At 37.4% G+C, this 13,189-nt stretch overlaps 1 protein-coding gene across 4 annotated transcripts in view; it reads right to left on the bottom strand.

Annotated features, from left to right (window-relative positions):
• Window positions 1–13,189, bottom strand: part of STK26 (serine/threonine kinase 26) — a gene marked incomplete at both ends in the record, with an annotated part of 62,818 nt that overhangs the window by 2,055 nt on the left and 47,574 nt on the right. For 3 of the 4 annotated variants that reach the window (XM_079728272.1, XM_079728275.1, XM_079728273.1), the window contains 5 exons: window positions 859–1,007; window positions 2,112–2,297; window positions 3,214–3,371; window positions 3,457–3,565; window positions 8,038–8,094. In XM_079728272.1, the coding sequence (XP_079584398.1) occupies window positions 859–1,007; window positions 2,112–2,297; window positions 3,214–3,371; window positions 3,457–3,565; window positions 8,038–8,094 (659 nt within the window). The remainder of the gene's footprint in view (window positions 1–858; window positions 1,008–2,111; window positions 2,298–3,213; window positions 3,372–3,456; window positions 3,566–8,037; window positions 8,095–13,189) is intronic. The other variant, XM_079728274.1, reaches the window with a different exon arrangement.

Genomic DNA, 13,189 nt, shown 5'->3' with positions numbered 1-13,189 from the left:
GTGTGTACCAGAATCGCACATGAAGGTCTCTTACTATATATAAAGCCCTGCCCCAACTCCTTCCCACTGACTAGATCAGGATCTCCTGTAGTGTGGCTTGTGATTTTTAAAAATTTTTATTATATGTTGGAGTATAGTTGATTTACATTTTTGAAAGGCTCCATGGGTGACTCTCATGGGCAGCTAAGGCCAACAACCATTATTAGAACAGAGTAAAAACAACTATCCTGGTATTTTTTAGACCTTTTAAAAGTTGGGCAATTTCTCATAAATGCAAGTTGTATCTAAAGAAATTTGGTGTTGCCTTTGTGTCAATTCAGCTAGCGACGGAGTAAATTAAATTATGGACTTAGAGGCTAAAATGCTAGTATAAATGCTGCAGTTAAAAAACAGTGCAACTTTTTAGGGGGTACAAATGAGATATAAATGAATATTTCAACGTCCCGGTCTGATCACGGTTTGGTATATGGCCAAGAGGTGGGAAACGTTAGTTCTCCAGAGGGATTTTGCAGGTTGCCATCAAAGTAAGAGAAGACATTGCTCCTTATCACTTTGGGCAAACTAGTAAAACACCTTAAATCGAATCTTGTTCCAAAATTTTGTAATATACTCAAGTATCCACTAGGGGTTAGACCGAGACCATTTAAAACTAAAGCAATTCGCTTCTAAGAAAAAAACGTGTTTCCAAATTCATTGTACTTCACAGACCGTGATTTTAAAAGATTTTCACAGTTTCTAAAGTCAGACTTTAGAATAAGGTTTATATTGTATGCTAGAGAAAGCATATTGGATTACAGTTAAAATATATGCAATATTAAAATGGGCTATCTACATAAAAATTAAATAATTGGTACATACGAATCAGAGCCCTCAGAATCAGAGTCGTCATCACTGTGCCCTTCTGCCTTCCATCTCTTAAATCGATCTATCAGTTCAGTCAGATAAGAAGTCTTCTTTGAATTTTTTACAATGAATTTATGTTTCAGAAGTTCTTTAGCTGTAGGACGCTAAGGAACAAAAAAGAAAGGATGCATGAATATTTCTAGGCTCTTTTGATTGCAAGGAGTGACAAGAAATCACTTCAGTTATTAAGCTGAAAGGTGTAAAAGTATGTCTGCAGGTATGAGGTATGAGGACAACTAAAATGCCATAGGACAATAGCTAATTCTATTTTTGAAGTGGCTCAAGGCAACCAAATTAAATTCACTACTTTGGTACCAATTTGCTAAAGCCCAATGGGCAAAAGGTGGCCTACCTACTAGCAACAGGCAGCAGGGCTTTCTTAAAAGCAGAGAAACACATGGCAGCACTTTGATAATTAAGTAAAAATTTAAAAACGTTTCAAAATAGTGCTTTAAAATACTTTTATTATATTTACTGTAAATTGGAAAAAAGGATGAAAACTAGCAAGGCTGTGACTTTGTTATTATCTGCACATATCATATGACCCCCTTCTTCATCACACATTAATTCATATTGCATCTAAATACAAACACCAGGTGCTGTGGGGGATATTTTCCCCCCTAGTATTTTATTAATATGAGAATATTCATTAGCAACTTAAAAATTGTCACATCAAATTCAGTTCTTGTATATTTCTAGTTTCTCGAAGTCATCGGGCAGCTTTATTTTAAAAACAGTAAAACAACTGTAATCAACTTTGCCAAGTAAATGAATGGAGCTCATTAGACTTCAGGAAACGTATACAACTTCATGTTGGAATTTCTGAACATTAAGTAAAAAATAGTGAAACGCAAACAACTTTTCATGAAAACACAGTTGAATAAAAATCATTGTGAATAGTTATACATATACTTTCATAATGACATCCTAGAAAATGAACTTTATTTCCCCCTGAAATAGGAAATGATCAACAGAATAAAGAAGCTAGGGACCATAGAAAAAAGAGAAAAAGATGCAGGGGAAGGAGAGAAGGAACTACAGATCTTGTCAACAACTAAACAAAATTAGCAACATAGAGGGAAGAATCACGTTCCTGGATGGATCTTAGACAGTTTTCACAGGCACTGTATTCCTCACTGTTGAACAAACCACACTGGCTCTATGTAGAGCTGATCATAGAAAATAGTAGTCATAGCATATATACTCACAAATGATGGATCTTTGTTCAGGCAAGCATCAATAAACTCCTTAAAGGATTTAGTAAAGTCTCCGACAAGAGTTGGAGGATTGTTTTTTGGAATAAGAAACAGAACTCTCATAGGATGCATATCGGAGTTAGGTGGCTCTCCCTTGGCTAGTTCAATAGCAGTAATTCCCAGTGACCAAATGTCAGCCTAAGGTAAGGAGGAAAGAACAATTACCTTGAAATTCCATTCCAACATACTGCCACAAAACAACATGTGGAGTCTAACGGTCATACAATATGAAAGTGTCTCAAGAAATGTGATGTTAATAAATTTTTATTAATATAATTCATTTATTTAAAAAAATGATCAAATCCCCTACTTTGTGCCAGCTACTGTATTCTAGGCACTGAGGACTCAGGTAGTGACCAAACCAGACAAAATCCCTGCTCTCAAGGGGCTTATGTTCTAGTAGAAGAGACAGATAAATAAATAAATAATAGGATGTCAGATGGTGCTAAGTTCTGTGAAGAAAATAGTAAATCAGGATAAGGGAATAATGAATAAGGTAAAAGGGCTGCAAATTTACACAGGATAGCCAGGGAAGACTGTTCTGTGTAGGTAATGTTTAAGCAGAGACCTAATTGGGAGAAAGGCTATTCCAGATAGAGGGAGAGGCAAGTGCAAAGGTCCTGAGGTTAGAGGGGACTTGCTGTGTTCACAGACCAGCGATGAGGCCACTGTGGCTGAAGCAGACAGAAAATAGAGGGCCAATAAAAATTAATTTAAAAAAAGTGGAAGTGAAGAGAGATCAAAAAAAAGAAAATAGAGGAGAGTGATAGGAGATGAGCCAGAGGTAGACAAGGGCCAGACTGTAGAGAGCCACATATGTGATAGTAAGAACTTTGGATTGTATTCCAAGTAGGATGAAAGGCCACTGAAGGGAAGAAGGTCCAAATATTACCAGCATCAAGGGAACGCATGATTTACCAGCAACATCTGACATGACTCTAGCTTTAGGAATACTTTAAAAGGAAGGAGTATTAAGGCAGTTTATTAAATAGGATAGTACGCTATATAAAACTTAATATTAAAAGCAAAATAGTTTGTACAGGTAACACTTTACTTTTGAGTCATAAGCTGACTGCTGGATAACTTCAGGAGCCATCCAAAATGGTGTTCCCACAAAGGTATTTCTTTTAATTTGTGTATCTGTCAGTTGGCCAGCAACTCCAAAGTCAGCAAGTTTCACATCTCCTTGTTCTGAGAGCAAGACATTGGCAGCTAGGAGGGAAAAAGAGATGAAAAAACCCTCAGCTTCCTCAGAATGCATCTGTTTTTCTCAGGTTCACATTAGACTTCTGTATACCTTTTATGTCTCGGTGAATTTTCTTTTCTGAATGCAGGTAGTCCAGACCTTTCAAAATTTCCTTTAGCATGGTAGCGATCTGGAACTCATCAAATGGACCAGCTCTCAGCTTAGGGGGAAAAACACATACATACATATACATGTAAAAGTTTGGAACAATGAAGTTCGAACTTGACATTCTCTTTGAAATAAGAGAATCGCTTAGATATATGAAGCAGTTCTGTTTATTAAACCAATATTTAGACAAATGAGAAAATTTTAAAAGGTGAGGAAAGTTAAGTCAAAGGGCAGAAAGGGTTTTTTAATGATTAGATTTAATCTTGAAAGATAGTACAACCTATATACTAGCTCCAAATACTAAGGTTCTTAAATATTTACATCAAAGATCTAAGAAACATGCTTAAATAATGACAGAACTAGCGTTCTTTTTCTCAGATAGGAAAAAAGAAATCAGCTACTTAAATTTTGGCATTTGCTGTTTAAAACTTCTTAAATATTTACACCGAACTGATTTTTAGATCAGACGGTCCATAAGATTTTTGCAGCAACCAAATTTGATCATATAGGTCAGCTGTAGCACAGTTCTTAGCATTTGTGTATTTCAAAAACATTGTAAAGCATAGAGCCTTTTTTGAGACTCAGATTTAAATTTTAGCTAGGAATATAATAATTAAACTATTCAGACTTTCATTGTAAAAAAATATCAAATCATGGAGGGATACGGTTTTTCAAATAAATGTAACACATTTCCCTGTACTAAAGCCAGTAGTTTTAACTGCAATACAAGGAAAGCAATGATTAGGTTTCAGGAGAATTTGTAATGGAATATCTGAAAATCTCTCCTTAAAATAAATGGTTATTTTAAAATTCTGGTACCTCATAAAGCACAAACAGTGGACTGTACAATATTATTACAGGAAAGGGTGGGAATCTAAAGTCAGAGCTGAGGTAGAGTTCTGTTTGCTGGAAGGAGGGAAGAGGTGGTGAAAATCAAATATTGCCCACTCTGCCTCACACTGGGAGGGATTCACAGCTCTTTGGCACCTTCTGTATTTCATCTTTCATGAATGCCGTATTTATTCTGAATAAAGGGCACTTTCATGTTGAAATTTAACAGCTTAAAATAGAAACCACACTTCGGTCTCACCATTTAATATTAACTATGCTCTGGACATATAGTATACTCCAGGGAGGTTCATAGTTCAATAGGTGCCTTTCCTAGGTAACATTATCTGTTTACTTTCAAATATATCAACTTCCACCCCAAAAGTTTCTATTTAAACAGCCGTGATTAAAGTCAGCTAAAAGGTGAAAATGGCATATTATTTTATTGATTGCTGGCAATGCAATTCTGAGGTACTACCAAATAAGTTAAAGATAAATGTCATACTACTTAAGATTAGTACTTAGTATCACTGATCATAAAATGTTGACAGGGCCAGAGGAGGTATACCCTCAGTCACTTAGGAAATTGGGCAAGGTCCAGATAAAAGGTACTAGCTATCATTCTGAAGGATTTCTAAAAGTGCCCTGGATAACACAGAATTTTAAAAATATATTTAAGTAAAAACAAACAGAAAAGTGGTCCTACAGACCCGTTCGCTTATCTGGTATACTTAGGTCCAGTTTAAAATTCAGTAAAAGTAAAATCTCACTTAACTGGGTACCAGAGGGGAATGGCAGGGGCGCCTGGGTGGCGGGGAAATGGGAATGGGGTGGTGGTAGAGCTGCGTTTTTCTTGTTCACTATCAGACAGAAAACTGTCCCAAACCTTGTGGTTAAAATGTTTCCTTAGCCATGATGATAATGATCAGAAAAGGAGGAATAAGGGAGTTGGAAAGAGAAGGAAGGTAAAGTAGATGGAACACAGATTGCTTTTTAAAAAATTTCCAATGCAACCTTGGGAGAGATGAGGCAAGATCTTGGTCGACTGTCCCTGGAGCTCACAACTGAGCTTCTCTCCAAAGACTGAAGACCATATCATGTCTCTAATAGCTAACACTTCTGCCCCCGGGGCAGTGTACTGGCCTTGTGTGATTTGCCTCTGTTGTCAACTGAGGATATTCAAGAGAGGGACATTTTCCCTTTCAGAGACTATCTACTTGTGGGCTTGGGGGTGTTCCCCATACTCTTTTGACTTCCAGCCAGTCTCTAATGCACCATGTTTTGTTATGCTTTCTCTTACAGTTAGCATATTGTTTCCAACTTTTTCCCTTGGTGCTCATGTTTTATTCTCTTAACCTTATTATTATATGTGTTTTTGTTGTAAGTCACTGCAATTCTATTTGGAAAGAAGGTATAATCAATTCAATAAAATAATGTATAGTATGCTCAAAGTCTGTTCACATACAACTAATTATTTTTGTTAGAATGGGAGGGAATCTTGAGGTATACACCATATAATGTTGACATCAATACTGGTCATAATCATGTTCCATTAGTCAGGCACCAGTTTAAGGATGAACACTCTCTACCCAGCATCCCTCCTGATTTCTCTTGTCCCTGGTAGCAGTGCCCTCCTCTAAGCCTGATCCTTTCTTAGATTCCCCCAAATGATAGCATTCATTCGTACAGGACTATATATGAAGAAGAAATAGCACATTTTCTCATCACTGGCTCTGCCTACAAAGTCCAGTCAAATGAGGTTTATAATTAAATCACAATATCATTAAGTGTTAGGGCTAGAAAAACAGAGTTCGAGAGATTACTCATCTAATTTCTTCATGGAACATTTGAGGCACAGGTTAAATGGCTTGCCCAGTATTAGCCAGCTAGTCGATGGCAGAACCAGGACTAGGATCTAGGTCTCTTGATTTTAAGAACATTTTAAGTTCATTGAATTTATGCTAATAGGTATTTGTTGTATTTACGTGGAGATCAGAATGGCAGAATGAGATTATGATCTCACAATCATTTCATTCAGAGATTTCATAAAACTGACCAAACTACTACTGGGGATACAGATTGTATTAGTTAGGGCTGGGCCAGTGTCCAGTGCTTCACATTGCTATCAGAAATCCGGATGAAAGCAGTGCACTAGCTTTGCCAATGTCTACAAAACAGGGAAGTGACATGGTAAGCACTTTTGGGGGCCAGTTAACTGTGATAAATTTGGAAAGGGTTCTTAATATTAAAGAAGTGGAAGGAGGCTCGTGGAGCAATTGTGAGGCTTCTGGTGGAGCTAATCAAAAAACTATTGTGTAATCAAACCATGTGACAAGAGAAATAGAGCTGAGATCATTTAACAGCAAGAGGAGAATGAGACCTGACTCCATATGCATGAAGGATTATTATCCAAAGAAACACCAGTTACGTTCTCTCACTAGAGAGGAGAGAGAAAGAAAAAAATGAACTCGAGCTTTAGGATATAAGAATTACATTAGACACAAGGAAGGATGACCTAGCTCAGCAACTGATTAAACTGAGATGAATTCCTAGAAGATGAGGCTCTCCATCAAGTTTAATTACCATTTCTTTAGAATGGTTTAAGTATGGTTCTGTTTAAAGGGAAGAAAATCGCTTATGGTCATTTCTGTTCACAGGATTATTTGAAACTTTGGAGTCATTGGCAGTCAGGATGAAAGCCTTTGAAAAATATTTGATTACTTTCAGTCAGAAAAACTCATCTCCACTTTAAAAAATAAGAATTAAAATTACTTTTAGAAACAGCAGGCTCTATAATTTCAAAGGCAGAAGCATATTATATAAAAGTCATATTATATTAAACATGGAAGAGGAGCTTAGAGCAAATTCTTTGTTTTATAGGACATCCAAGTCCAAGGAATTTATGTGTCTGGTTCACAGTCACAGATCTAGTTATAAATAGAGCCAGCGCTAGAACCTCAAACTCCCACAGGCCAGCCCAGTGGTTATTCTACTACACAAACTTGTCTCTAGTCATTCATATTGCATTTTAAATACAATGTCATATTAATAAAGATTTAAAAGGCGGGGAACAACACTGACAGAATCACACCACTTGGGGAAAACAACCAGTGTTTCTCAAAAACATTTCATGCATGAACATATCTTCATTGGTTAGAACTTTTCCCGCATACTGCAGGATTGTAGCAGCCTGGTCCCTGCCCACTAAAAAGGCTGTGGCACTTCCAAGTCATTGTGACAAAGATGCCATCACATTTCCAAATGACCTATAGAGGGACAGAGAGAACTCTGCAGAGAGCTGGGTCTGTAGGCCTTCTTGGTCAGAACCCAAGAGCCAATTTTAGAGACAGTTATCTGAATGATATATTTTTAAAAAATCTAAGAACATTGAGTCTTCTCAGGGATAAGCATGTAAAGTAAAACTCTAAACTGACAGCAACTGTCACACACTCATTCCTAATTTGGGGGGAATTTTATTTTATTAAGCTGTTTGCATTTCTTATATACTTTAAGAATGCCAGCAATGTGAAGAACCCTGCAATATAGCTGAATCTATATAAGAGTAGTAGTCCTGAAGACAGAGTGAACATATTAACTAAACAACCGCTTAGCTTGTCCAAAAACCATTGCTTACTCCAACTAAAAGAAAAAAGCGCAAGTATGGATATATGTGTGTAATTATTTAAAAATACTTACAAGATCCAGTGCTGAACCGCCACCCAGGTATTCCATTATTATCCATAATTTTGAACCCTGTAAAAGCCATGAAGTAGTTTAATAATTATAAACCTGAGCCAAGTAACATACTAGCATAAATGTTAAATCTGACATACTAATGTACTGGTTCTAAAAGACAGGTTTAAAATCAGTTGTTTGGAACTCATAATATATTTTTCCATAGACTATTACAAATGAAAGTCAAGTTCTGAGTCTTGGCCCTCCCTGAAACCTATTTAGCATATGATATAGCTAAATAAATAACACATTATTGTTCCTTATTGTTTAACTGTTAGCAACTTTTATAAAACCCAGAAAAAAACATCGCTTTAAATTATTTTGAATAACAATACTGAAAGGAAAAGATAGTTACATTAAAGAATGAGGAGGTAAATAGAGACTTGTAGAAATTTTGAATGGGGCTTCTGGGTACTTCCGATGTGATTTTAGAGTTTGAGGACACTGGGTATTGTGCCTTATTTTAGCTTTTGGCTTTTGTTTTAATGTACTTTACAACTTTTACCAACCAGGATTAACGGGGATTTTTCGTACACATATGGAACCTAGAAAGAACATTGACCCCCCCTCCCCCGAGGTAAATGGATAAGAGAAAGGGAGCGTGTAGCTTAAAAAGCATTATGATTAACTCATGTAGAATTAACTTCACTGGAAGTTGTACAAGAGGAAATGGAGCTCACAGGGGGAACACGTGTATTTGAATTACAAAACAGGTGGACACACACACACACACACACACACACACACACCATTCAGCTACATCAGACAAAATTTGGAATAAATCATTAAATCATTTTTCTTTCAGCTATAGTTTGAAATACGGGAGACATCTCTCTCTCCATACCATTTCATAAGTGGTATTCTCTGAATTACTGTAGGACCACAGAATTGACTGGAAGCGGAATGGTTGGTTTTGCTAAACTGGCCAATAGCCAAATTGTGAATGGATTGTGTTCCAAAAGTCCATTTTTAAGTAAGATGTTTGGAATTTGGAAAGCAAGCATTTTCCCATAAAGATAATGCCTAGGTTCCTGGAGCAGTGTCCTCCAAAAAGACAATTTAACACAAAGGTATCCATAGTACAGCAAAAAGGATACCAGAGACACTACCATTTATACCATAACAATGTTTCTAGGGGAAAATATATCCAGCGTCGTGCTTCAGTTTGGGATGCCAGGAACACATTTCTCACCTTTACAGTCCCAGCTGTGGAATGAAGATTCTCAAGCTGTTGCCAGTAGTCCTCAAACTCCAAAATCCCTGGGAAGTACTCAGGAGTTCCATTCAAAATTTCCAAGCGTCTCCATGAGACTGGGGCTTTATTATGGCAGGGAATGGACTCCAGTAACATGATGATGAGTGTTTAGGGGACACTGTAGTGGGGGGGAATGGGTTGTGGTGTAGGGTAAGGGTCCGGGGAGTGAAGGCTCAGTTAAATTAAGATGCTGACATTATGTAGGATGTATGAGAGAAAGAAAGGAACAATGTCCCCCGCCCATCTTAACATCAACTCTCTCCTGTCACAGCAGGCCAGCTTGAACTGAGAAGAGAAAGAGTGGTGTATACAGTAGGCAGGAGAGGAAATAAATCCCCATAACAGCGGGAGAGGAGAAGAGTTCCAGGAGTGGTTCATGTAACTTGTTTTCATGTTTAGAAATTAGGACTCAGAACATGAGAACTGTGAACCTGATGAGTCTTCATATTTTTTTCTACAGAAGAAAAAAGTGTTTCTCACAATGCCGTACAGGCTGAGAAGTTTATCTTTTGCCATGTTTTTTTCCTAAGTACTACATTCTACCTCATGAATTCCGAATGCTTCCCATTCACCTGACATTCAAAGAAAAATAAAAAGATCTTATAAAACATGTTTATCTGTTTTGCAGTTCTGCATGAATGAAAGCACCTGTTTTCCAAGTTAAAAACAATGTGTGTCTTTTTTTGGTACTGATTCAAAACAGAAACTTACCAAAATGTATTCATAGAAAGCTTAAAAAGTCATTAAACTTATGACTAAGCAAATTCCCGATCCGAAAAGAAGGCTTCCTCTTTGCAAGCGAGCTATTCAGTGGAACTAGGACTCTTCTGAAACAGGCAGGGAACCAGAGCTGCCTCATAGCTTTTCTGGCTGCTTCCTTCTGATTGTCACTTCTGCAGACAAACCTCGCTGGAGGATGGTTATAGGTCCAGACATTCAGAAGACTGCGAGGCAGGCAGGGGAACTGAAGCGAGGCCCGAGTGGGCACGGGCAGGAATGGTGAGCCGGTGGGGTTCCTCCCTACTCAAGCTTAACCCACACAGGCTCTTACTCGTTCCTTGTCTGCAGCAGGTCTTAATGAAAACACCAATCACAAACCAAACCCAACCCAAAAACCTAGACCCTGTGTTTGTATTCTTTTGGGGGACTACAATTTCTATCTTTGATTTCTGGTAAAAGATGTTTGTGTTGGAGAATGCAAATATGTATGTTTGGTTTGTTCTTAAATAATTTAAAAGGCTAAGTTGATATCTACATACTGGTTTACAAATCCAAAAGAGCCAAGTGACTCTAAACCTCTAAACCATAACCATATATCTGGCACATTTAAGTATAGGAAGTCCCTGAAGGAAAAATGTCATTTCTCCAATTATAAAATGATCCAAATGTTTTAACAATGGGTCGGAGGAGTTCAATTTAAAGCCCTGCATCAGGGACTTCCCTGGTGGTGCAGGGGTTAATAATCCGCCTGCCAATGCAGGGGACACGGGTTTGAGCCCTGGTCTGGGAAGATCCCACATGCCGCGGAGCAACTAAGCCCACGCGCTACAACTACTGAGCCTGTGCTCTAGAGCTCGCGAGCCACAACTACTGAGCCCACGTGTCACAACTACTGAAGCCCATGCGCCTAGAGCCCGTGCTCCGCAACAAGAAAAGCCACCGCAATGAGAAGCCTGCGCACCGCAACGAAGAGTAGCCCCCGCTCGCCGCAACTAGAGAAAGCCCACGTGCAGTAACGAAGACCCAACACAGCCAAAAATAAATAAATAAATAAATTAAATAAAGCCCTGCATCAACGTGGGTGGTCAGTTAGGGGTTAGGAAATGGCTCTCTGTTCCAAAATTCAGAACGCCTAAAGAGTAAGTACTTCAAGAAATAGTTACAGATGTAGAAAACAAACTTATGGTTATCAGGGGGTAAGGGGGGAGGAGGGATAAATTGGGAGATTGGGATTGACATACACACACGACTATACTATAAAATAGATTACTAATAAGGACCTACTGTATAGCACAGGAAACTACTCAATACTCTGTAATGGCCTATATGGGAAAAGAATCTTAAAAAGAGTGGATGTATGTATATGTATAACTGATTCATTTTGCTGTACACCTGAAACTAACATAACATTATAAATCAACTATACTCCAATAAAAATTTTAAAAAAGAGTTAAGTACTTCAGAGTTATACTGTTTACTGAGGAGAAGTTGGAGCCTCGTTTTAACAAATCACTGGTGTCTGGAGTATCAACTCCATCACCCCATGGGGCCTTTGAATTTGCCACTAAAGCAGACACTTGGCTAAAGGGGGGAGAAATGCTACTGTGGAACTTGGAATTCATTTGCTCATAGAAAAAACGTTTAAAAAAACATCTAAACTACTCATTATATATATTTATGAGATAATTATTGAACATAGATCAAGTATATGTTGAATTAAGTAGGTTGGTCTATGAAGCAGATAGCCAATCATAACACTGACCACATAAACCAGCATGTGTAAATAAAATAAGCCAGTCACCAAAGGGCAAATGTTGTATGATTCCACTTATATGAGGAGTCTACGGTAGGGAAACTCATAGAGACAGAAAGTAGAATGGTGGTTACCAAGGACTACGGTGAGTAGAGAATGGGGAGTTATAGTTTAATGGGTACAGAGTTTCAGTTGAGGAAGATGAAAAAGTTCTGGAGATGAATGCTAGTGATGGTTGCAAAATCACATGAGTGTATGAAATGCCACAGAACTGTACATTTAAAGTGGTTAAAATGGTAACTTTTGTGATATATATTATACCACAATAAAAAAAGAAACAGAATGTGAAATCTTATATAACTGCAAGGAATAGTAGAGATCATCTTGCCAGATACTTTACCACCTTGGAATCGTTTTCTTCCAGTCTAGAATGCCTTGTCTATACCCCACCCTCACATCCCAAACCCTATCAGAATCATACTCAAGACCCACTTTAAATGCTATTCCCCACTTTTTGGGTTATTGCACTTGATGTACCTACCCACAGATAAGTGGGAGATATGAGACAAGTTAGATATACCTATCTGGGGCTAAGGAGAGAGGCTGAAACCAGAGACATGAACTTAGAAATTGTCAGAATAAAGTAGATGAGACCGACCAGGGCAAATATGCAGAATGAGAGGAGTGCACAGAGTAGGTGACCAAAAAATAAATATCTGCTGAATTGAATCTAATATGGGGCTTCTTAGAGGTGTATTATAGGAAGTTTAAAGCTATTCTTATTTTGAGAAAAAAAAAACCCACTGTACAAGGAGGAAATATTTCCCTCTCCAATTTCCTTCAAGTTTTATAAGAAAACTATGATTTTTAAAAATTAAAGAATATTCCAGAAATATTCCAGAAACATTCACCATACATTGGAAATAAGCACACACAAAAGTCTCAGGAAAAATAATGAGAAGGAAACAAAACTGTACAGACTCTATTCTGGAACATTTTACTTCAATCATTCAATTCTTTTTTTTTAAAATAAATATCAGTTGTTGTGGTATGTGGAGGGGGGCATATTTCCTTAACATAAACAGAAATCTAAAAGCAATTTTCAGCAGCAAATAAAGGCATGATTCAAATTCTATTCAATGCCTGAGTGAGCTTCATTTTAAGATTTACATCGAACTAGAAAAATATTTAAAGATTATAAAAGATTCTTCCAATGTTATGAGATCAGAAGGGAAGGGTTTGCTTATTTTAGCACTCGTCATAAAGACCAACTTTGTCTGTCAAGAAAATCTGCAGTGAAGTAAAATTAAAGGAAAATATTGTGGTCATACTGATGTGTCTGTCTGGTTTTTACTCTTGTTTTTAAAAACGAAGTTATACAGTGA

The sequence above is a fragment of the Hyperoodon ampullatus genome (assembly GCF_949752795.1).
Source record: "Hyperoodon ampullatus genome assembly, chromosome: X".
In the NCBI taxonomy this organism is placed as follows: domain Eukaryota; kingdom Metazoa; phylum Chordata; class Mammalia; order Artiodactyla; family Ziphiidae; genus Hyperoodon; species Hyperoodon ampullatus.
This window is presented reverse-complemented; position numbering and strand designations above follow the sequence as displayed.